General features: G+C 48.1%; 1 protein-coding gene across 1 annotated transcript in view; it reads right to left on the bottom strand.

The window, feature by feature from the left end:
- Positions 1-644: 644 nt before the first annotated feature.
- Positions 645-25,632, bottom strand: part of TRAPPC11 (trafficking protein particle complex subunit 11) — a 35,644-nt gene continuing 10,656 nt past the window's right edge. Inside the window, exons 9-30 of the mRNA XM_037055144.1 lie at positions 24,833-24,966; positions 24,038-24,185; positions 21,867-21,960; positions 21,097-21,176; positions 20,915-20,993; positions 20,778-20,832; positions 20,102-20,247; positions 19,664-19,725; positions 19,182-19,314; positions 18,507-18,637; positions 16,713-16,868; positions 15,116-15,303; positions 14,850-14,998; positions 14,577-14,698; positions 13,951-14,070; positions 12,595-12,660; positions 12,333-12,489; positions 9,743-9,854; positions 8,889-8,980; positions 7,816-7,949; positions 6,434-6,601; positions 645-1,498 (exon numbers count right to left, since the gene is read on the bottom strand). Coding sequence (XP_036911039.1) covers positions 1,454-1,498; positions 6,434-6,601; positions 7,816-7,949; positions 8,889-8,980; positions 9,743-9,854; positions 12,333-12,489; positions 12,595-12,660; positions 13,951-14,070; positions 14,577-14,698; positions 14,850-14,998; positions 15,116-15,303; positions 16,713-16,868; positions 18,507-18,637; positions 19,182-19,314; positions 19,664-19,725; positions 20,102-20,247; positions 20,778-20,832; positions 20,915-20,993; positions 21,097-21,176; positions 21,867-21,960; positions 24,038-24,185; positions 24,833-24,966 — 2,571 coding nt within the window. The 3' untranslated portion in view covers positions 645-1,453. The remainder of the gene's footprint in view (positions 1,499-6,433; positions 6,602-7,815; positions 7,950-8,888; positions 8,981-9,742; positions 9,855-12,332; positions 12,490-12,594; positions 12,661-13,950; positions 14,071-14,576; positions 14,699-14,849; positions 14,999-15,115; positions 15,304-16,712; positions 16,869-18,506; positions 18,638-19,181; positions 19,315-19,663; positions 19,726-20,101; positions 20,248-20,777; positions 20,833-20,914; positions 20,994-21,096; positions 21,177-21,866; positions 21,961-24,037; positions 24,186-24,832; positions 24,967-25,632) is intronic.

The raw sequence follows: 25,632 nt of genomic DNA, 5'->3' as shown, positions 1-25,632 counted from the left end.
CCTGGGTTCGCAGCGCCATCTCTGATCACCGATGTCACACCTGCTTCTGAAAGTCGCAGTCATTTCTGTTTATCCACTTTAGCATCCGATGACACAGCCCACCTTGAAGCGTTTCTACACCAGGAGCCAGGACACTACGGTGGACGTTCCTGGGGTTTTAGGTCGAGGGCAGCTTCTGAAAGGTATCAGAGGGGGGCGGCATGGACCCTCCCCGTGAAAAGTACGAGCTTACCTTTCCATTTGCCGTGATTTCCCTTGAAAGTACTCTGTCTCTCACTGCAATGCCAATGTGGAAATTCCAGCTCAGAATTCTTAACAGTGGTTATTAGGCAGCATATCAACTGGGAGACTTCAATATTCTGGGTGGAGACGTAACACGAGCCAGGAGAGAAAAGACTGAATCAAAACTAAAGTAAGAAGTAACGAGAGAGAGTTCAGTCCTCTGTTGTCCATTTCGCTTCTCGCGTCACACACGTGTTCTCAGTAAAAGTGGTTTCATGGAACTGAAACCAAACAGGCTCAAAGTAAATAAAAGATGTACACAGGCGTAGTTGAATGAGAACATGTTTATTTACATCCTTATTTCCTTTTTACAACTCCTACACTCTTAAATCAGTTTCCAGAAAATCAGGTTGTTTTCAATCAAAATATTTAAACAAAGAAATTTTTCACAATATGATTTTTATTTACACGAGTTTTTAAGAGCATTAAATGGTTCTTTTCGACCTGCTCAAGGTAGCGAAAAGCTTTTATTTAGACCTTGTATCTTTTTCAAAACCTTTTATCTGGGAAACCAGGCTCACAGACGAGGACCCGACAAGCACATGCACACAGACCCGCTCTACAAACAGTCCGCACTCCCGGCCGGGAGCCGAGCCCACCCACCACGTTTTGAGGGTAAACAAAGACATGTTTTCGACAACTCACACTGCTGCGACTAAACCTTCTGGAAGCTCTCTGGACCAGTCCCACCATCACTCTACCTTCTTGGGTGGGTATCAGGAGCACACGCTGAATTTATGAGGGTAGACAGCCTCCAGTTTGTCCAACTCTGAAGGGGACTCCTGGGGACACAGGACCCGGCGGGGGCAGCCGCTGGTGCATCCCCTCCCCCCGTCCGGTCACACTCAGATGCTTAATTTTCCTCTGAGACTGCGCATGCAAGTCACTCACTTTTAAAAGCACTTACAATTCACAAAATGACTTTCAACGATAACGGTGGGCTGACAGCCTGTCCGTGTCACACTGACGGGCGTCAGATATTGCGAGACTGCGACAGGAAACGGACTTCCTAATATTTTATGCACAAGGTCCTCTGAATAGCTGGCATAACACCCATGAAAAAATAGAACAAATCAACTTTTACCACGATCAAAGCTACAGTTCAGAACGAAAACCTCCTAGGACTCTGTCCAAATCCTGCGCAGTCTCAGCCGAGGGCCCGTCTGGGACATCATGCGGCAGCAATAGAGGCGTCGTCCACGAGCCGACCCTGTGGCTTTAAAGAGGGGAAACGAAAAGGGTTCACAGAAGAATAGTGACCAATAAGCTCTATTAATTGAAAAGATTTTGGAATTCTTCAGACTGTTCACAAAAACAGCATAAACATGAGCAAATAACAAAATAAAATGTATCCGCCTTTCGTGCTCGGCCTCCCTCTTCACTCACATCTGCGGACGGCACCTGTGTGCCTCGGTCCCTGTCGCCGCCCACCTGTGCAGACACCCCCACCTGCTGAGTCCGCCTCAGTCCCTACTGCTCTCCCCGCCGGGCGCTGCAGCAGCTACTGCTGACCCACCACCGCAGGCGGGGGTGGGGACAGGGACCCGAGGACCGTTCCTGCTCCAGCGATGAAAGTGTTATTATTCTCTCATTCCCTCCCTCCTGCTCAGGGCCCACCTGGGTCTCAGCCTGACAGACAAGTTCCCTGGAGATTCTCGGTCTCCCAATAACCTGTTGGAGAACAAGTGATTCCCAGTGGACGCTGGGCTGCCTAACGCTGAACACTGCAAGGACACAAGCAGCAGGTAAGGACAAACATTTCCCTTGCTCAAGGCCACAGAGTGAAAAAATGTAAAGCATCACATCAGACAAGCACGAGCCAGAAATGAGTAAAAGGCACCATAACTGTCTAGATGTAGAGTCTCCGACAGGTCAGCAACACCCCAGAGCCAAATAGCTAAAAAAAATAGTAACTGCAAATGGTCGTGTTTTATTACACACACGTACACTGGCAGGCCTTGTGGGGAGAGCGGAGAGGGGTGGGGCCCAGGACTGGAAAAGGAGTCGCCACCCGCAGCCCTGGGCTGAGCCTCCAGCAGAACGGCTCCTGCAGGGGCCTGCGATGAGCACAGCGCCACCTCCCGCCCACAGTGCACCAGGCGGCTGCTGTGAGGCTGTCTGTGTGCGCACGTGCGTGGGCATGTGCGTGTGTGCATAGATGTATGTCTACACACATGCAGGCACGCGCAGGTATGTTCGGCCTCTCACACTCAAGGCAGGCAGAGAGCAAGCAGCAGAACAGGCTCCCACTCTCCGCACCCCGTGTGACGCTGAGCACTGATGGAGGCGGCTCCGTCTGAGGGAGAGGTGCCAGCTCCGCCTGGCCGAACCCCCCAAACACACTTTACGGACGAGCGCGTCGTCCCCTCCGAGGAAGGAGGGTGCACCAGCCTCGCTCTAGGGCGGCACGGGCCAATGACTGTGACCGTGGAACTGCTGTTCCGGCGCCGCCCAGCGGGGCGTCTGCGAGTCCACGGACCTGCTGAGCACCTGAGTGCGGCCGGGGCAGCCGAGTATCTAACTTCTAAGTTATGTTAAGTTTTAACTAACGAATTTCGTTTGGATCTCTGTAGGTACACAGGGCTGGTGGCCACCACACCACACCTCGCAGCCCTGAGGTCAATGACAGCTCCGCGAGCAGGAAGGGGGTGGCGCTCACGCCCGGCCTCAGTGTGACCGCTGATGCAAAGCCAAGTCCCCCCACTGACAGAGGGGCTGGTTCCGAGGGGCCCAGGCTGTCTTCTGGGAGTAGTCAGGTGACCAGACGGTGGCATTTTGAGAAGAGATCATGGCTGTGAGAAAGGGAAATGCTCATTATGTTAAAACGCACGAGTGTTTGTTTCCTGGAACCTTCCCTCACGGATTCAAACACGGCCCAAAAGAGGCTTCCTGTGCAAGAGGGGCCCAGGCCTGAGCTGGTCAGGGCTGCGGGAAAGGGGCAGAGGAGATGGCTGACAGGCCACACCCACACCAGCTGTCTCACGGCGGGGTGTGGCCGAGCCCCCACGCCGACACAGATGCTCACACCAATGGAGGCTGCACTTCTGGCCGAGAAACAGCAAGTTTTGGAAGGTCCAGCAGCCAAAAGGACATTGGGCGCTGACCACGCCCCAGGGTCCCCCACCCCGGCAGGACGTCTCCCCAGCAGGCGACCCCAGACACAGCAGTGAAAGGGCAATGGAAAACGACTGCGGAACATGGCCAGGCGGGACATGCCCCCGCTGTGTGGGGACGGCGGGTGCCTGGGAGATCTCTGCACCTGCCCCTCAACTGTGCTGTGAGTCCGAAGCAGGTTGGACCCACTGTTTAAACACTACACATCCAACATCACGAGTCCGGCTTTCTTCCTTTCCTTTTTTTTCACAATTTAAAGTATGGAATAATGTAGGAGCTTTTCGGGTTGATAAAATGATTTTTCGGCAGATACAAAATAGCATCTAAGTCAGGAAAGAAAAAAGCTGGAAGAATTATGAAGGATACATCAACAGAGACTAGTTTATAACATTAAGTCCCAGATAACACAAACAAGGCACAGTCCCCAAACTTGACAGACACGAAAAAGGAGACAGCACATAATGTAACTTGCCATTTCAAAGCGGGGTATGAACTGAAAAGAAAAAGAGGGTTCATGTGTGCTCATGAATACCGAGCTACCAGATGGTCCTGGGAACCAGACTGTGTGGAGGGACAGCCTGGCCCTGCGGCCCCGCCAGCAGGTGACAAGGAGGAGAAGCGCGGGCTGCTAGTACCACCTGCGGACAATGGGCTGTCACACACCATGGCCACCTGCGTGTTCTCTCTCATTACAGGGGCCCCTAAAGGGTCTCAGAGGGAAAGGTCAAAACACTGAACTGGATATAGTTTCCTACAGGTTGTCATTTTCAGAAAAGACCTAAATCCAGTACCGCACAGTTAAACGGAGAGAATTAGGGAAGTTCAAGATTGAAAGTCAGTTACAAAATTACTACAACTTAAAAACACACTTCACCGAAGCCAAAGAAAAAAACACATTTAAGGATACTATAAAGATAAATCAGGACTTCTGCCAAGATGGAGGCATAGGTGGAAACACTGTGCCTTCTCCCACAACCAAGTTTGAATACAACAAAGGTATGGAGAAACAAAGACACAACCAAAGGACAGAAAATTGAATTATACGGAAGTCTGATTACATCTAACCGGTCAATGGGGACGGTAAGAGGGGCGGAGCCAGCAGCGAGCAGGGTCGTGCAGGACAGGTCCCCCGACCCAGGAGTGCAGGCAGCCCGGAACCAGTTGGGGTGCGGGGCAGACTGACCGCGGGCGCACATTCTCGCACAGTGAGACAGACCACGCAGGCCCCAGGGGGCGAGGGCTGACGGCGGTGGCACACTCGCGTGCAGTGGGATGAAACGCGTGGGCCCGGTGACGGCAGCAACTGCGGCACCGGTGAGGGCCGCGGCGGCAGGCAGCAGACAGGACGCCATAGTCCCTCTTTGACCCCGCCCCCACATACAGTGTCACAACCCAGCGACTTAGTTGCCCTGCGGCACCGGTGAGGGCCGGGGAGGCAGGAGGGACGCCAGACTCCCTCTTTGACCCCGCCCCCACATACAATATCACAACCCAGCGACTGAGTTGCCCTGTTCTAGTGAACACTTTAGGGCTCTGATCCTGCTATGGAACAGGCACGAACAACCCGAAAGATGGCACAAGAAAAACTCAAAGTCCCAGAGCCAATAACTCTAAGTAACCGAGAAATTGCCAGCCTCTCAGAAGCACAATTCAGGACACTATTTATCAGGATGCTCACAGAACTGGTTGATTATAGTCACAAATTAGAGGAACAAAGTTACAAATTAGAGGAACGTGTGAGGGCTGGACTGATTGAAATGAAGGGAGATGCACAGGAAACCAATAGTGATGGAAAGGAAACTGGGACTCAAATCAATGGAATGGACCAGAAGGAAGAACAAAACATCCCACCAGAAAGGAATGAAGAAATGAGAATTCAAAAAAATGAGGAGAGGCTTAGGAACCTCCAGGACATCTTTAAACGTTCCAACATCCGAATTATAGGGGTACCAGAAGGGGGAAAGAAACAGCCACGAGTGGAAAACGTATTTGAACAAATAATAAAGGAGAACTTCCCCAGTCTGGCAAAGGAAATAGACTTCCAGGAAATCCAGGAAGCTCAGAGAGTCCCAAAGAAGTTGGACCCAAGAAGGAACACACCAAGGCACATCATAATTACATTAGCCAAGACCAAAATGAAGGAGAGAATCCTAGAAGCAGCAAGGGATAAGGGGACAGTCACCTACAAAGGAGTACCCATCAGACTGTCAGCGGATTTCTCAAAAGAGACCTTACAGGCAAGAAGGGGCTGGAAAGAAGTATTCCAAGTCATGAAATCCAAAGACCTACAGCCAAGATTGCTTTATCCAGCAAAACTTTCATTTAGAATGGAAGGACAGATAAAGTGCTTCTCAGATAAGGTCAAGTTCAAGGAGTTCATTATTACCAAGCCCTTATTATATGAAATGCTAAAGGGACTTATTTAAGAAAAAGAAGATGAAAAATATGAACAGTGAAAGGACAGCAAACTCACAGCTATTAACAACCACACCTAAAACAAAAGCAAACCAAGAGGACAGCTAGATCAGGAGTGGAACCATAGAAATGAAGAACACATGGAGGGTTAGAAACAGGGGGGTGGGAGGGGGAGAAGGGGGGAGAAGGCACAGAAAATAGCATAGATGGTAGGTAGAAAATAGATAGGGGGGAGGGCGAGAATAGTGGGGGAAATATAGAATCCAAAGAACTTGAGACACGTGGTTATAAACTAAGGGGGGGAGAATGGTGGGGGAGGGAGTGTGCGGGTGGAGGGGAATGAAGGGGGGGAATAGAACAACTGTAATGGTATAATCAATAAAATATACTTTAAAAAAGGATAAATCATTTGCCTAAGGGAACAAAAATCTGTGGAATGAAATTGTGTAAGACAATAGCAACTTACAGAAATGAACAGCAACATTGCCAAATTCATACAATGAAAGTCAAAAGTATAACTGTTGGTCTCAAATTATTGTTTTCAGATGTTTACATAAAAAACACCATCTTTTGTTTGTTTTCACGACAGTAAATGCAGAAGCAGGAAACTCGGAAGCCTCACCTTCACGAAAATGCTGGTGGGTATAAACCGCCGGAGCAGCTGGTGTGTGAAGTCCGGAAACCGCAGCAGGTTGATGTTGAGCGACGGCAGCTGCTGGCACCCGGCCATGAGGGGGTAGAAGTTGTACAACATTTCCTGTTCGGTGCCAGGCAGGATACGTAATCGAATCTGAATCACGAAAAGTGACAGGTCACCAGGCAGACTCGCAGTGTCTGTCTCGCTACCCCGGCTAATTGACAAGTGACCGGACACCTGCATCTCGCTGGTGACACGTTCTCTCCTACTGCATCTTCCCAGGTTCCAAAATGGAGGGCTGAATGAGTAAGAGGCCAGGACCACACAGGTAACAAATACATGGATAGAAATATGTGCATGATTTCTGTCCTACCAACATCTAAAGGGCAACATACCAGCCTGCAAATGAGAACACCAGACAGATTGGTATATGCTGTGCAATAAATACAGCGGGCAGATTTCACCGCCACGCGTTACAGGGTACTTTGTAGGTGGGTACCTTTGTGAACACTGTGTCCACACATGACAAACCGGTTGTTGCTTGTGTTTTCTTGTAGGGATTTTACCTTTGTGGTAAATTAAGTAATTTCCGCGGGCAAAAAGATGCTTGGGAATTTTTAACAATATTTTCAAAAAGAACACAAAATGGTAAGATTTTGGTATCCCACATTATCTGATTATCTTTAAGTTAACAGGTGAAAAGCTCAAGGGGCTCATTTGCAAACGAGCGCTCGCAGGACCGTGACGCACCAGAGGCAACGTGCACGCACACATGTGCATCGACACACCAGAGCTGATGTCACCCCTGCCCCGTCATGAGCGCATGAACGGACAGCCACCGCGCCTACAACGAGTCACCTTTCACATCTCTCAGCAAACAGCACTGGGCTCACGCACGGCTCAGGTGACTGGTCGGGGCAGGGACTTCTAGGTGTTACGACCTGTCTGTTCCTCTAATTATTTCCTTGTTAATAAAAGGTACTGGCTGACCACAACACCTCTGAGAAATTTCACTGACAGTTCAGAGGAGAACCGGGTGAGAACCGGGTTTTCAATACAGGTAGTTACACCCCCAGGCCTCAAATTAAAAGCCAAAAAGGCACACACACACACACAAACTCACTAGCAATAAAGGGAAATGCCAGATTTTCAGGGAAAAGCCCCTCCACGTGTGATAAGGTGAAGAGGTCTGCCCATTCATTCCACCGCCATGACGAGTTGTCCTTAATCCACACAAGTGACTTTAAAAACTTCACAACCACCAGAGTAACAGGGACCACCGCCCGTCCGTCAGTCCAGCCGCCCGGCTCCCACCTCCTGGCCACACCGTTGTGCCCCCCACGCAGCCCAAGGGGACGCGCCTCCACCTGTTTAAGACCGGAGAACATGAAGGCATCGCTGGGCTCCACGGAAACCTCCACATCTTGAACCGAGTCGGTCTTGTTCTTCAGGTGATATCTGACGGGCAGCGACTCCCTGACGCGTCCAAAGGACGGCAGGTCTGCGGAGAAAGTGGCACAGTTCTCTCGGTTACAGAGAAAGTCACCCTGCACACGTTCCTTCTGTAAACGAGTCTCATTCTACGAGACGGGGGCTCATTTAGATGGATGATATTACCGCACTCACGCTAAGTAAGAAATGTTTTGGTTGTACATTAGCCTGAGACTACGACAGAAGAGGTTAGGAAACACCCAAGTCTCCTTCTGAAACTAACCGACTTAGGGTGTGCACTATCAGGGGCTGAATTATATTTTAGGAGTAATTTTTAAAATCTACAGGTTTCCCTAAGTATCAACCATGTTCCAAAAAGGAATGACAGACATTGTGTGTCTCCTGACGGGAGCACAAGTATTCTTCCCAAACTTCAGCCTGAGTCTGACCACACCTACAGACCTAGCTGCCCATTTACAGGGACAAAGACACGCTTAAAAACAATGGGATGCAATCAGCAAAACCCAGACTGCAGCCAGCTCTGCAGGAAAACGAGCGTAGAGGAAGGCAGGGTGAAGGTCGTGGGCGGAGGCAGCGCTGGGAGGGACCGGGCCTGCCTACAGATTTCAAAGTATCAGGTGCTACGCAGAGACGGAGGACAAGCCACAGACAGGGTCAATGAGGAGAAAGTCAACACTGGAACCTGGTAACATCAGGACACTTGTGCTAATTTTTAAAGTCACGATAATGGAATAACAATCAGGATTAGACAAATAACCACTCCTCTTACAGATACACGGAAATGTTTAGGGACGGAATTACACATGGAGCCACTTCTAAATAATGGGAGCAGGTCGCATAGAGAGAGGCACCAGTGGAATGAGACTGGTCACCGCGTGCTTTGGCGCACGCCAGGTTTTTTCCGTAATAAAAAGGTTCCAGAAGTCTTAGGAGCCACGACGAACATCCTGCCTGGAGTCTCCCCCTCGAACTGACCACGGGCTGTTACCTGCGTTCACGTGCAGGGGGATGCTCTCCACGATCACGTGCGGCAGGGTGATGACCGTGCTGACGACAGGAATGTCGCTCCTGGCGCAGGCCCTGCGGTGGGAAGGGCGTCTGTCACACCCAGGGTTCACGGGAGAGGTCAGTGAATCAGAGACGGGGAGCACGCAGGCTCACCAACTGGCCCCCGAGGACACACACCCTGCACTTCCTGCAACGGCACTGGCGCAGCGGCTGGGCGGGAGGAAGAGCCCTCAGATGCCCGTTTTTGTTTGCCCACTTCTGATCAGCCACTCCGGAGCCCGGCTGCCGGCTGGTCCCAGCGGGGAAGTGAGGGGCTCCCGCCTTCGCCCACCCATGACCACAGCACAGGGCAGCAAGACGCTCTCGACGCAGGGGGCAGTGCAGTGACTGACACAATGACACTAACAGTGTCACACGAGGACAGCTCACGGAGGAGCCTGGAGCACTTCCAAGTGCACCATCACCACCAGGCTAGGGCACACAGCGACGTCGCTGTGACTCCGACAGTTCCAATACTCTGCGGGTCCCTCGGGTACCCGTGCGGGGACAACCACTGACCACAAACAAGGGCGGTTTCTCTTATGTTTAAAATGGTCCTATCATTACAAGTAGTTTGGCTAAGATGTCATCAGAATCTAGGTCACTTTCACTGTGACAACACACAAATCAAAGTTTAATTATCCTATTTAATCCTTGTTTATTTGACAAACAGTCAGTGATGGCACGGGTCAGCATGAGTCCCCTCTCGGGGACCAAGGGAAGCTCTCCGTTGTGAAATGACAGTGACAGGTGACAAAGGCGTCAGAGAGGCACAGACGTGAAGACGGGCTTTACCTCTTCCAGGAGACGACATAGTGCCCAGTCGCCACTCCGCCTTCGCCAGTCCCGGCAGACGGGCACCGCAGACAGAAGCACTCGCTGGCGCTCTCCCCGGTCTGCAAGACAACTGCAAACGCAGGCCCAGTCAGCCTGCGCCCCCCATCTGCGCCAGGGCGCCTGCCTCTGGGTGGCACCCCAGGAAAAGGACACCTCCCCACACGTTACTGACGGAGACGCCCGACGCCTCCCTCGTCACAGCGTCCCTACCCAGTGTGTCTGCTGATCTGGCAACACCCCAGCACAATGACAACGGGGGAGGCACCTGCGCGTCTCCCACACGCTCCACTGGGAACCCACGAAAGGGAGGAGCCCGGAGTCAGAATAATACCTTTTGGTGATTATTTTAATTTTTCCAAATTATTTCATGTCTCCAAAGAAAGCATTTCACAGTAAGGAAAAAAACCATAATTTTCGTGTTACCCCTTAAGGTACTCAAAACGTCATTCTAGAAAACGACCGACTTTCTGAATAAACACGAAGCACTGACAGCCCCAAATGAAATACACCCTGTGGTGCCTCACTGCTGCCCAGAGGGGCTCGTACCCCTGTGCAAGGAGGCACTCCTCTGGCCAGTTTTACGGTGAATCTGATGGCCAGGTGAACGCTCCTCCAGACCACACCCTCCCTACTCTCAGCATGTGGCGGCCTGCGGTACCGGTCACACGTTCAAATGCAAGCCGGCAATAGTGCCTACGTGATATAAGCTTCGGCAAATCTGAGCAAAACCTTGTAATAACAACAAAGTCTCTAAACATTAAGTAGCTGTTTTTATGGTTTTCCAATGCAGAAGACTTTGATAAATTCATGGTTATGATTGTGGGTATATACCAGAAATGAAAAAGGGAAAAAAGCTGTATTAAACTTTACTTGAATTAACTCCTTGTAAGTCACTTCGAAGGACTAGGAAATGACAATGTAGTGCAGTACGTAAAACTCACATCAATTCAAACCTCTAAGAGTAGCTTTTATAAAAACCTGGGGTGTTCACATTAAATCCCCCTCAAAGTCCTCCCTAATTATAAGAAGCCAACCAAATCAATCACATACTTGAACAATTAACATTAGGGTTAACTAGGGGCCTCGGAGAGTGGTGGTTTTCAATGTGCCAAACAGGCAGCTCACAGCGCGTCGCTGCTGGTGTCCTTGGAGGTGGCAGACAAAGCAACGCCACCCCCTCCCCCCGATATGCACACCCTCGGTCCCAGGACCTTCACACGCTGCCTCCCACAGCAAAGAGGACTTCAGAGATGTGATGAAGACGGGATCTTAAAACGGGGAGATCACACTGGATAATCTAGCTGGGCCCAATGCAGTCAGTCGCAAGGGTTGTAAGAAAGAGAGGGAGGCAAGAAAAAGTGACCAATGGAAGCAGAGGTCATGGAAGGAGAGGTGGAGATGCCACACAGCTGGCTATGGGCCCGGGGGAGGAGCCAGAGCCAAGGCCTCCAAGTGGCCCCACAGCTGCAGCCAGCCAGGGAAGGACCCCCTGCAGCCCAAGGAAACGCAGCCCTGCCAGCACCCTGATTTGAGGACTTGCGACCACGAGGATTTTAATATAACAAAACCTGGCTTTTTTTATCTTAACAACTGGACATTACTCTTGAATTTAACAAAGACTGACGAACTAGCACGAGGCAGGTAAAACAGAGGAGGCGGCAGTCACAGCACCAGCTCTCAAGGGGCACACACTGCGGCGGGCAGCCGGTGGTGCAGACACAGCGACAGCGTGGTGGGAAGTGCTGCGACAGCAGTGCGCCCACGACCCCAGGGCACTCAGCTCTGCAGAAGAAGAGGCCCAGCTGACCCGCACACCTAGGAGCCGATGGGACTCCCACAGGCTGGGGAAGCAGAGGTTGGAGTCTGGGAAGGAGCCGAGGGAAGGAGAAAGGCTGGTGTAGAAGCAGCTGCAAAGGGGAGCAGAGCCTGCCTGGGAAGGGTCTGGTGTGTCGCGGAAGTTTTTAAAGAAAGAATGACAAGTTCCCAGCAGTTTTCTGAGAATCAAACTCTGGAGCAACATGAAAGGCAGACAAAGGGAGAAATGGCCAGGAGACGAGGAGCTAAGAAGCTATTTCAGAAGGTGGAGAAGGACCAGTGAGAATGGCAGCGAGAATGAAGGTGAGAAGCTGGACTCGGGGACACGGAGACAGGAGCGCAGCCACTTCTAGTGAAGGGACATGTGGCCAAACCGATTCACCACCGGCTACGGATACACACAAAGGTTAAGTTCCATGGTATCTCATCAATGTACCAAAACAACACGGAATGAAACGATGTTATTCGAGGACCTGCTGCATTATTTTAGTTTCAAGTTCATTTTTCAAAAAGTAACTTCCTTATAGCAGCAAAAATCTGATTTTTTAAAACAAGGCATCCTCAAACAAACTGTAAATGATGCCAATCCCATCTCAATTCAAAACGTTTCTGCTCTTGTGAGCACGAGCCCGAGCGCCCCCCGCCACCGAAGGCCAACTCTCACGCTGCCACCCCCGCGCAGGCACGCCTGCAACTGTCTTCCGCTGGTGACGTGGGTTGGCTCCGCTCTCACCGTTGTCCAGCTGCGCCTCGGGCTGGTCCACAGGCGTCATGGAAGGTGCGAGCCGGAGCTCGCTGGACGAGATGGCGAGGGCCCAGGGCGAGGCGCTCAGGAGGTCTGCCATCAGCAGGAAGGGCACGTCGGCGTAGACCCTCTCCAGGTGCTGGAACTGTCACAAGGGAGACAGAGGGTCTGTCAGGAACGACGGAAATCCGTTTTGCGTTTTCCCATTGATTTCCCCAAGCGACTTCCAACGCACTTCACAGGGACGTACCTTCGTAGAAACAAATTTAACGGCAACATCAAACGGAAAGACAGTTTCGATGGTCACAGTTTCATCCTGCAGGGAAACACGACAGGCACGGGCAACAGTTTTCTCAATTGTAATGGTACACAGGGCTTTAAACACAGAAGGCATTCAAAACAACTTACATAAATAATCCCAATTTTAGAGTAAAAAGCTAGGACTTCCCCCTTAGATACTCGTCAAAATCCATGCAGAGACCAGACTACTTTTTCTGATTCCTTTATGGTATCACCCCCCTGCAAAGTGCTTCCTGATACAGCCTTTATCTCAGGATCGAGAGAAAGTGGGCAGGGTGGGCACCGCTGCCAGGGCACAGCAGAGGAGAGGGGGGTGCAGAAGACTTTAAGGGACTGGCCTTAGGCCACAAAGCTAGTGGCGCCCAGATTCTGGGCCTCCTTTCGTCACCTCGACTCAAGACGAGTAAAATAACAACGATGATAACAGTGCTGCAACGGGACACTGTTACAACCACTACACCCATGTTATGTAACACTCCTAACTCAAGCCAACACATGCCATTATTACCACCATCTGAAGATGAAGTTGTCACAAAGCCAGTGAGTGACAAAGGCAGAAATAGAACCAAATGTGACCCGGGAGCCCGACTTAAAGCCGACATGCTGTGTCTCCTCTCTAGAGTCTGTTTAAACAACAGTGGGGCCATTAACACCTTGAAACAAAGAACCCTCCCCACCGGGTAAAACACCCAGGCTGGGACGCCAGACAGGCAGGGGCTTCAATCCTGGCTGGACACACACTGGCCGCGTGGCCTGTGGGCGTGGTGGTGTGACCCTGGGAAAGTCACGTGATCTAAGTCGATCCCACAACGCTCACGGGGCCGCTAGGACAACCAAATGGGGCAACGCACAGAGAGCCCTTCATGATCCGCCCGAAACACTACATATGTGCTTCAAGTTATCTCCTCGAACAAGGTCATCAAGCTAACTTTTTTAAAGTATAATACCACCTTACTATGTATTGTTATATATATAATACTACAGCGTTTCAAGCCAGCTGACAGTTATCGAATGTGTGCCTTCGGAAAGAAGTGGACAGGTTTGAAGTCTCACGCCTTGTTCGAATGCGACCTCAGACCTGCTGATTCTCTGAGAAAATCCATGCTGGCCAACTTTCTAACGCTGGAGCAGTGAGTGCCCTATTATATTGTTTATAATCAATACAAATGTGCTCCAAAGTGAACAGATTTCAACGGAAATTCGTAACAGAGTAGAAGCCCCCAACTGCTTACTTTGTAAGTAAACTAAGAGTACAGTGAGGATCGCTGCCCACAGAGGCTTCCGGAAGTAGCGACGAAGACAATACCTTGTGACACTTGCAAACAATCTCCTTGTCCTCGATGGTGGTGGTGATCAGGTAAGAGACGTACACGAGGAACATCCTGGAGCCCACCGTCCCGCAGCGAACGTACAGCGTCTGTTCCAGCTGGAACGAGTTTGCACTTTAACCACCGCTGCAGAGTCCCGCTGGACACACGTTCTAGGACGACGGCCCCACCCAGTGTAACCGACTGCACCGCCTGGCTACACCCTAAACACAGGACGGTCCTGCCACAGCGCACGGGCGGGATCCTCACCGCTCCATCTTCCTGCATTCACTCCCAACCTCCCAGGAATTCTGCGTGTCTGGTTTGGAAACAGACGTTTACTGAAAGACTACTTCACTGAGTTATAAACATCGTGTCATTCAGTTATTCAGTACTATCTAATTATTTTTATCCGGCAACCAAGTCTCCATATCAGGGTCATTTGCTCTAAAATCCTTTGTATAAAAGCCGCTTAAGACACCTGCACAGTCAAACGTAAAACGAGCCTTTAGTTAAGTCACATGCGTAGTCTCGAGAAGCGCTACTCAAACGCTCTGCAGCTCGCCACGCACTTGAAACCACAGGCCGACAGCAATCCCCACAGGCCCCCGCCGACTGAGCTGACCTGCTCCCCGGGCTGCAGGTCCCTAACAGGAATGTCTGTGAGCAGGGCAGGGCAGGACTCGTCACACAGCTCTGTCCCGCACAGGGTCACCTGAGTCTTCTGAGTCAGATTGGCATCCTGGCCTGAAAGCGTGCACACGGGAGTTTGAGAATCCAGGGAACTGAAGCGCCGCGCTCCCGAGCGGTGCTGTGTAAGGAGCGCCACATCAGACCGGTGTCCTCCACAGGCCGACACGCCACGCTGACACCAACCGAGCTCAACAGGACCGCTTACCGGGCTTCAGGCCGGCAGTGAGCTTCACGTCTCTGATCGGGCTCCTCTCGTGGGACTGCACAGTCACCACCAGGCAGTACATCTCATTCGTCAGGGCAGGGGGGTCGTGTCGCAGCTGGACAGAAACGTTGGGAACTCTGGAGATGATCCTTCAGGGGAAAACCGTGTAGCTAAGTGACCGACTGCTGTGAAAACCAAATTACTGACGCGCAGAATTTAAAAGAAATGAGCGACCTCTCCCAACCACCCTGGCCAGGCCGACTCACATCGTGCTGGCCTGGATGACGACACTGTCCCAGTGAACCTCGCTGTCCGGGAGCTTGGGCCGTCTCCGGAAGGAGCGTGCAGCCTGCAGGGCCTCCTGGGATGAGGCCGCGTCTCCTCCTCCTCCCTGCCAGTTCAAGACCACGCACCGCCCCGTCTCGTGGCCCAGGACCAGGTCCACAGAGGTGATCTACAAGGAGGGGCCTGTCAAAAATGCCGGCTCGCTCCTGTGTGTCACCAATCCCTCCCAACGCCTCACGTCGCATGGGGCTGGTCTGTGGAGGCCACCTAGAGCCCTGGGGTGACACGGGTCTTGTCCCACCATCTCTCAGCAGGGACACCGGCTCGTGGCACACTGGGTTTCAACTGCTTTGCCTTCCAGCAGAGACAAGGACCTGGCCCTCTGGCTCAGACACTGGTGGCCAGGGCCGCAGCACCCGGCCCAGGGCCGGACCCCAGCGGGGCTCGGGGAGAGGCCGCCAGTGAGCTGCACGGGTGTCTGGACACCAGTCGTACACTTGGAACTCGCTCCACAGCGTCCCTGAAGACATCTAGTGTCAGCAGTGACAGGCTCTGCTGGTTGAATGAATGTCCTTTCAACTAAATCCATTAACAAATTACTCAAAATAGTATTAATTCTGATTGACATCTCATAGGCTTCCTTAGGTTCCTTGTAAAAGGTATGCAATTTAGTCAAAATCACCAAGACCTTTTTTAAATGAATAATCAAGAAACTCTGGATACTGGCTAATAATAAATTCAACAGATGCACAGAAATGTTATGGGGATACTGGCAGTGCAGTCTGATGTTTCTACCCCGGAAACATGGTCCCAAGTGCGCGCCAGCCAGCCACGCTCATTCGAGCCACGGAAACGGTCACTTCATGAGTGCCCAGCATGCACCAGTCACTGCTCGAAGCAGTTCCCACTGACTCCTTCAATCCTCGTGAAATACTAAGAGGAAGGTCCTGTTACTATCGCCATTGTACAGATGAATCAACTGAGACACCAAGGGGCCAAGGAACTCCCAGGACCACAGGCTAGTGCGCTGGAGACCTGGAATTTAAACCCACATGGTTCGGCTCTGGAGCTCACGCTCAACAGAAACATTACTTTCATCACGTATGTCTGAAAGGCATTTTAATTACCGACATTACATGGATTCTTTCCAATATGTATCTTCATTTTTCCTTCAAAAATATGCAATCAGCAATGTTGAGACATCAAAATGACATAAATCTTCAGACTGAACTGTCATGTTATACAAAATATAACTGCTACACTATATAATATATGCATTTTGTTTAAAATTCCTTAAGGGACTGTGTCACCATTGAAACAGTAAGGTTGGTCTTACGTGCTAACAGGGCATGATATCTGACACGCACCATTAAGTGAAAAAGCCACCTGCCGAGTACTATGCACAACACGTTCTCAATGGAAGGAAGCCTCCCAGGCCGTTACGAACGGTGTCCCCGGAAAGTCTAAGTGGCAGATTTCCACTTTTCACTTAACCAAGTTCTCTACTACTTCAAAATTTTCTGACATTCACATATACTTTTATCATTTAACGTATCTCAAATAAATTGCGTAACTAACCTCAATTTTCTTTCCCACATCTTCAGTCTTTGCAACAAATTTAAACAGAAACTTCCTTGTTTTACCGGGAACTAAGCACATCTTCCCCTGAGTCGCATTCTCCAACACCTCGCTCGCTCTGGACGCCTCCTGGAGCACGCAGAACTGGTTGTACTCCTGGAAGAGAGGGCAGCAAGAGCCACGGGTGACGCACAGCGAGTGCCTCGTGTCTGGCCTGCACTACACACTGAGTGGGAGGCGCGTGTTCGGCCTCCACTGAGACTGAGGCGTTACGAAGGGTTGTTAATAAAGGCAAGTTCTGGGCGCAGCGGAGGCACTCATCCATGCTCTGCTGCCGCAAGGGAAGGGCCGATGTGCTGCACCGGAGCCGAGGTCTAAGAGCACCCGGCCCTCCCCTTCCCGGAGAGAGAAACAAAGGCTTATTCTTTGTCGCACTGGGTGCTGTCATCTTTGTCATCTTTTCTTAAACAGCTTTCTTTTTCCTTGGCTCCTGTAACACTATGGAATCTCGTGCTTCTCACCCTCCTTGACTGCAGCTCCCTTCAAAGGTCCCACTTTCTCCCTTGTCCCCTCAGACACAGAGGTTCCCCACATGTCAGCCCTGGGCTTTCAGGTCTTCTTTCCTCCTCCTGTTCATGTCGCTGCAAAGCCGCTCCATGTCTGCTATTCTGGGCGCACTACTCCCCACAAAGAACCTCCAGTTCCACCTAAAATGATCTGTCCCCTGGAGGCACTGACCAAGTAATCACACGGACCAACCCTAACCCCACGAAGCCCCTCTTGGCCCTCTCCTCTCACGAGGCTGCTGCCATCACTTGCCCATAAACAGAGGGGACACCTCGGTTTTCTCACTGACAATCATGTTCTCCAAGCTCAGCTTTTCATGCCTTGTTGTAACTTTATCTCCATTCTTAAAACTGCCTGTCTTGTCCTTAGCACGTATCCTATAACTGTACTTCCAGCCGATAACATGTAATTCAGACCTCACTCACCGTCTTGCTCACTCTGTGAGTCAGTCCTTGCCCTTGCCCCCCAAATACTGACATTTTAATGGGGTTCACATATGCTCCATGTTTTCAGGGTCACCACAATACTAAGAACACTGTAACTTTCCGTAAGCGCTTGTTGGTTAAAGGCTCAATATACTTTCCGGGTGACCAGACGATGACTCCCTATTAGGTGAGCCTATAACTGAAACAGTGGGAATGCCATCGAGCACTCGACTACAATATCACACGACAAAAGTATTCAAATACAGGAAGCATAGCATGACCCCAATTCTGCAGGAAAAAGTTGCTTATACGTGTGGGTATCAAAAATGTCTCGACTGTTCGAGAAGTCAGCGGTGACAAGCTCTGGGGAGTGGAGATGGAGGAGCGCATGTTTACACACCCCCATACATTCCCGCCTCACGTAGGTCCACCCCACTCAGTTACTTTAACATCAGACACGCAGTTTGGTGGCGACAAACTAGCATCAGCGCCAGATCACAGAACAAATTACTTTGAACATTATATTCATTCTGAGTATCTTATCTGAAACGCAAGTTATAGATTTAAAAAATGCGTGGACAAAGTTCTTAGAGTTCATAAGCATGGAGTGAAAAACAAAAATAGTAGGAAAAATGTCAAATCTGAATTACTGACACAGAAGCTGAGAACTATAAATACATCCCCTTTAATTTGTTACCAGGAAATCACTGAGACGGAACATCGATGAAGCCCACTCGCCCTGTTCGACAGGAGCCAGAACACGACGCCCGCGTGATGAAGACGCGCTGAAAGGCGTCGTTACCTGGTTGTTGAAACTGACACAGAGCTTGGAGAACCTAATGGGGTGTGGACAGTCGGCCTTCAGGTAAACATCAAACTGCACAGGAACATCCACGTGAAAACTCGGGGCGTGGAACTTGGCCTTGCATTGCACTGGAAATAAACGAATGGGCTGAGTCGCAGCGCCACGCAGGCAGGGCACACGTGTTCCTCCGCCCCGTGCGTGCTCTGCAGAACGGACACACCCACCACAGGCATTCACACCGACTTCTGTCTGCACCTGCGGCCTGTCAACGGGCACAAACACAGCTCACCTTTCAGAGACAAACCAAACTTAAATGAACTACAGTGGCTCCGGAAACATAACTGACATAGAACTTCAGAGGAAAAAGAACCATTGTGTTACTTGTAAAATATTTCAAAATGCCTGCCCTAGGGAGTAAAGCAAAAACCTTTCAAACAATAGTCTTTGCAAATGTATTTCATATAACATCTGAACTACAAATGAACAAAGTAAACTTACGACATAAACTATTTAAAATTTGATCATTGGTGGGGAAAAGGTCAGTTTCCCTACTAAAAGGACTGTACTTTGAAAATGCCTTCTTTGACTTTTATGATTATTATTCTGTACCTATTCATTTTGTGGAAATAAGGATATTTCCCTGAAACAATAGTGTAGATACCGGCTACCCACCAAATGGCACAAAGTCCTGGACTCCGATTGTGAAAACATTGCTGCCGGCCAGAGAAACCCGGTCTGCCCACAGCTTCTGAGCCGTTTTCACAGCCAAGACATCACAGTCAGGTTCAGGGTCAGGACTTCCATTCTGCACCAACACAGAGTTAAACATTCGCTCAGCCAGTTATAAAAATATGTATGAAGAGATACAGATCTAAGGATACATAGCCTTAGAACTTATTTTATGTAAAGCATTCCAGCCCTGGCTGCTGTGGCTCAGTTGGGTGGGTGTCATCTGCAAACTGAAAGGTCACTGGTTCAATTCCCAATCAGGGCACAGGTCTAGGTTGTGGATTCAGTCCCCACATGGGGCACAAGGGGAAACCAGTCAGTGTTCCTTGGATCGATGTTTCTTTCCCTCTCCTTCTTCCTCCCTTCCCCTCTCTCTAGAATCAATAAAACACAAATTAAAAAGGAAAAAAAAGATTCCAACCTACCATTAAAACATTTATGAGGTTCTTTTCTATCCGAGATTTCTGGTCATCTTTCAGAGTTGAAGCTAATATGAAGGAAGAGGGAAAAAAACTAGAAATGTAAGACAGGCAAGTACGTCCACTACCCCCATTTAAGGCACTAAAATATTGCAGAATAAATATCTCTGCTAAGCGCAATTCCAAAAAATCGACAGATGGCATAGCTTCCTAAAAGTCAGCCCCAACACTTCATGTACTTCCATCCCAAGTCTATGTGAAAAATGGTCTTATGCCACGTTTTAAAAAGACAGAAGAATTTTGTGTTTCTCAACTATTCCAAGTTCCATGGAAGATACGAATCCCTTCACTTTGCAAGTGACTTGTACACACTAAAAGTCCTGCCAATACATTCAGTACACAATCTTAGAACTTCAGAGTTTCACTGAAAGAACATCAAGTGACCTCTTCCAAGGAGTTCCAGGGAGTAGGTGACGTAATCTTTCAACTGGGCCATGAGGTAGGAGCACTTCAGCGCGGTCGTCAGTATGGACGTGAGCAGAGCCCACCACCCTTCGCTGCGGTAATCACACATCACGTAGTCCAGCAGCCTAGAGGGGGCACGAGGCAAGACAAACTGAAAGGGCAGCGCGAGAGAGGGCGGACGAGTCCTGGGAGAGAATGGAGTGCTTCGCTCGCTCTACGTAACTCCTGAAAATTCCACTGCAGTAGTTTAAGAGGGATGTTCACATTCAGCTACACGCGAGGTCTCCTAAGACTTTGGAAGTGACTGTACTCGTAGATAGTACTTGAAAAAACATCACAGCAATGGAGTTTACTAGAAGCAGAAATAAGTATGGAAATAATAAATACAAATTCTACTTTAACCTTTCTCTAAGGAAATCAGAATACTTGTAAAAATGAATGGTGGGCCCTGGCTGGTGTAGCTCAGTGGACTGAGCGCAGGCCTGCGGACCAGAGGATCGAGGTTCGATTCCCAGTCAGGGCACATGCCTGGGTTGCAGGCCGGGTCCCCAATGGGGACGCACTAGAGGTAACCATACACTGATGTTTCTCTCCCTCTCTCCTTCCCCTCTAAAGATAAATAAGTAAAAATTAAAAAATAAATGGTGGGACTCACTTCAGAGCTTTGGTATAATCCTTTGCATAGTAATACTCCTCTCCCATCTGAACCACTATAATGGAAAGAAGATTTTATGTACATAATTTAAGATGATTGGCACTTGGATGAAACTGTGGCATGTTATGAATACATACTTAGATGACTTTTCATTCTTGGACACTTATACTTCTTAAATTGTGCAACAGCGTTGCTCAGAAGAGTTATTATTATTTCCTGTTAGAAAAGATAAAGTGTGAAACATTCCAATAAAAATAACCTAATATTTTCCTTGAATACCGTAAAAAAATAGTTGATGTTGAAAAAAAAAAAAACTTACAGAGTGAACAACATTCCTCTCTCTCAGCTGAATGGCAAGAATTCCCACCTTCTCTTTTTCAGGATCAGAAAGATCAAAACCTGCACCAGATAAGACACAACCCATCTTAGACGGCTCATTTACATAAGTCCTTCTTGTGAACACTAGCTGTGTACACTCCTGGAATCCTATAATATGCTGTTTTTAAACTTCTCGAACATTCTAGAATTTTAAAGGCTCCGGGAGACAGCTTTATTGGCACGGCAATTCTCCGTGAGCTCTGTTTAAAGAGAACATCACTGAGCTTGGCATTCTTTCGCTGGGTGGAATAACCACCAGGAGAACAGAGCCAACATCATTCTCTACATAGAATACACTTCCCGGAGAGTAAAGGAAATAATTTCTCAACACGTGCCACAGAAATTGCCCGAATTAAGTCAGTATGTTTCAAACACAAAAGAGATGCAGAGAAATTATTTTTAAGATAAAACAAACCAATGCTATTTAAAATGTCAAATCATTAAAGTTAACTGGAATTAAAATATTTAAATAGAACACAGTGGCTTATTAACTGTGTCATTTAAGACATCCAGACATTATTTTAAATATATCTACATCTTTAAGTTATTCTGATTCAGTGATACAAAACACTGTAAAAATTAAAAAACTGAAAATCTCTTTAAAAAGTGTTTACAAAGCACACATTTTCGCCGTGACGTAATTTGTTGTGACAAAATGATGACAGCAGCCGCCACCGTGGGAGGTTAAAGGGCAGAGGGAAGGTGACTTACTTAGCACTCCTTGTCGCCATGACCTCTGTCCATAGAAGTCAAGAGCGCCCGTCTGTGTTTCTAAGGGGTCAGGGCTGGGGTACGGGACGGAAGCCTGGAAACGAAAACAGCCCTGAATACGACGAGTCCCTGGAACCCGTCCCAGACCGACTCTCCCTCAATTCTGACAGAACAAAATAGTGTTCATAAATACAAATACCAAAACATTCAAGTATCAGAGATGTGACTATTCTCACGTAAATTAAATTCTCACAAAGGTTAAGCCAAAATACTTCATTTAATGATCAGGTGGTCTCAAAAAATCGAATCAAATAAATCCAGCCGATTCTGACAAAGCAGTGCGAGGTGCAGGGAGTCCTCGAATAACCTCAGGCCATCACCACGGTGACAGTGACGAGGCCCCGCAGGGACCTAACTGCCAACCACATGGATTCCCCCATCGATTCCCGGTACCGACGCCCTAGGGTGAAACCGACCTCACCTCGCACCGCCAGCTCAAGGCCGTGCACCCCGTCGACAACGCTAAGTGAGGGTGTGCTGAAATTTCTTTACACTATCTTTTTACCTTCCCCATAATAACCCAGTAAAAAATACTACAGACTATGACTGGTGTTTATTCCACATGTACAAGTGCTTCTTGGGCAAATGAAAAAAATGTTATAAGAAATTTTAAAAACACACCATTTTCCTTACTTATCACTTGTGTTTAAGTCCTGGCATTGATGGGGGAGGGGTATTTTTGGCACCAGAATTTATAAATTTATACTGTTTTCTTTTTCTTTTTCCTAACTTTCCTCCTGAAAACAAAATGTAATACAAGTATGTTGTCAAAAACTGCAGAGCGCATCCAAAAGAAAAAGAAGAAAAATTTAAACTACCATCAACCTTCTGCCACCATTAACAATACACAGGTGATTCTTCCAGATCTGTGTGCCAACATTCCTTCGTCCCATCAACTGGAGTGACTTTTCACCCTGCTTTTCTCATTCTTATGTAACCTGTGCATTCCACCACGCCATTCGATACTCTTCCAAAACATCATTTTTCTGGCTGCCGGCTGGTCCACATTTGAACAAACCCCCCACAGCTGTTCCTCTTGTTGTTTCCACTTTACATACAATCAGTAAGTCTGTCAGAACCACTTCATAAATAAATCTTAGAACTTATCTTTTAGAATCTCTCTGCTTTAGACTTCCTGAAAATGAAATTCTGGCTCAAAAGATAGGCATGATTTTGAGGCTTCTTAAATTATTATTTGACAGAAATATTATTTTACATTCCAGCCAATATTATTTTTAATGCCCATTTCCTCAGATCCTTATAAAACCTACTTTTAAAACCTTTTAAATACTGTACTCAAAATAGAATATGCTAAACTTTTACAATATAAAACATGCAATGAAGTTGTCATATACAAATAACGTGGTAAAAAATAATCTAGTTTTATTACGATTTAAGAAAAGAATCCATACATTAAAGTACTAATATACAAACTGTTTTTGAAACAGTTTTTAAAGTCGCACTATTGAAGATATTCAGCTATCTTCAGAGAAGAAAATTGCCAATTTTACGTGAAAATAAACCGACATAACTATATGAATGAAAATGAATTTACACATACACACCATGTTCTTATTTAAAGGTGCTTATGGGGAAACTGGTATCTAAATACAATCATCAGAGAGAAAGGCAAAATGGAATGTCAAGTTTAAGAAACCATGCAACTAACATGTCTCAAACAGACTATTAAGCGTTTCCATAGAGAAAACCCTCAGGGAGAGGAAGAAGCTGGTGAACCAACACGGCACATGCCTTCAAATTCCTACAGATGTGATTGCAACACAAAACAGCAGATTTACACCGTGGCACGCACCACACTACAGCTTCTATTTTAAAGTAATTTTCTCTTGTCTAAATCACAAACCTACTGACAATCCTAAGTCAGTTCTTCAAGGAAAAACTGCTTAAGTCACAGGTGAAAACTGAGTACCCAGGTGAAAATGAGGTACTCGGGCTAAACCTGAAAAGAACTGTAATTTCTGAAAAATAAAAAAACACTGATTCCATTCAAAAGCTTGGCAAACACTACCCACCCCAATTAGCTTTCTCTGCTTTCCAGAGAGAAGGACCCCATTTCCTGAAGGCCAGACCCCACGGGAGGCGGTACTTACTTCGTGCTCACAGAGGGTTTTTGCAAGCTGCTTCCGCTCCTGGGCGTAGTGTGCGGCCTGCTGGTAATAGAAGCCGGGATTCTGCGTCTGAATAGCCGTCAACCCTAGCTTAATAGCTTCATCAAACAAATCTCCAAAGGCTTGGAATCTAAACAGGGGGGAAAAATCAAGAAATTTTTTAAAAAGAGTGAGAAAGAAAAAGGAAAGAAAATGCTTAGTTCTGTAATTATTCAACCTGGAACCACAGCCTCAGTGACTGTATTAAAATAACGCTACTGATGAACTATAAATCAGTGGGATCTCTTGTGTAAATACTAATACACACTAATTAACTGTAGGTAACAGAGTTTATGTCTAAGACAACCTCTCAGTGCGGGCGAGCCTTTATAAATATATGCCCAAACTAAATGTCAAAATAGTCCCCTCCACTCCAATATGTCCATGTTTCTGGGAACAATTTCATTTTAGCAAGTTTTAAACATCGGTCTCAAACAGAAAGTTCCATGTCAGCAGGTATTTTTGTTCACTGCTATATTCTTAGTACCTAGAAACATGGTAGAAACTCAGTAAATATAAGCTGAATAAAAGAGACAGTACCACAAATTAACCGATTCCCATTAAGGAACTGTATGAATCAATCTTTACTACTACTGGAAAGGTCCTTATACAAGATCATTAAAGACCTGCTTACTGGCAATATCTTAGCTCCACTTAGAACCAAAGCCCACACTGATCCCATCCCCCCAAACCCCAGGTGTTTCCTCAAACCCCCTGAAAGTGCGACGTGAAACGTACTGCTTTGCCATCCACGCAGCGTGCTCAAAAGACAACTCCGCACTTCCGATTTTTTTCTTGCACAAGTCGATGTGTTTTCGGAACTGAGCGATGGCGTCCAGCGGGGTGTTGTGCTGAAAGCACAGCCTACAGATCTGCAGAACATAAAATCAACCCAAAAGAAAAAGGAAAATCGAAGTCAAGAGGTACGTTCATTTAAAAACATGTCAACTTTGAGACTAACTTGGGAGAAACTGCGGAGCCCCCTTCTCTGGCCTTCTCTGGGAGAGCACTGATTTTCTCTAGCAGCACAGTTATGCGAAAACCAGGTTACGTCCCTTCGGTAAATGAAATACAGTTACTCAGTTATGTGTGGGGCCTATTCCATACCTTAGAAAAAGCCTAGAATAGTAAAAAATATATACCCAACGAAGAACATAAATATGGGCAAAAATAAAGTATCTCCAACAGATAACTAAGAAAGAACAGGTCAACTTTCGGCTCTGCAACTACCAGAAAGCTAAAGATCCTCTACAGCACAAGAGAACACGGTGGACTCCACGTCAAACAAGGACTGCCGAAACCCTTAACAACCTTTGGCTGGGGATTCTGTTTCAGAACAGTAATAATGTATACATGTGTAGGGTAAAAGGAAAAACGAAGAAACAAAGCCTAAATTTCTTTCCAAAAGTTATTACTGGTTTTATTTTTTTAGGTACGAAGAAACAGTTGAAAAGCTAAGCCTCTCACCTGTCCCCGTCCTTCAGCTTCCTCTCCAGAGGCAGCCAGCGCCCCGATCGGGTCTCACGACGCATTCCATG

This window comes from Sturnira hondurensis, unplaced genomic scaffold, assembly GCF_014824575.4.
Source record: "Sturnira hondurensis isolate 20B ecotype Veracruz unplaced genomic scaffold, ASM1482457v3 Scaffold0008640, whole genome shotgun sequence".
In the NCBI taxonomy this organism is placed as follows: domain Eukaryota; kingdom Metazoa; phylum Chordata; class Mammalia; order Chiroptera; family Phyllostomidae; genus Sturnira; species Sturnira hondurensis.
The sequence above is the reverse complement of the archived record's forward strand: the minus strand, read 5'-3'. Positions and strand labels throughout refer to the sequence as shown.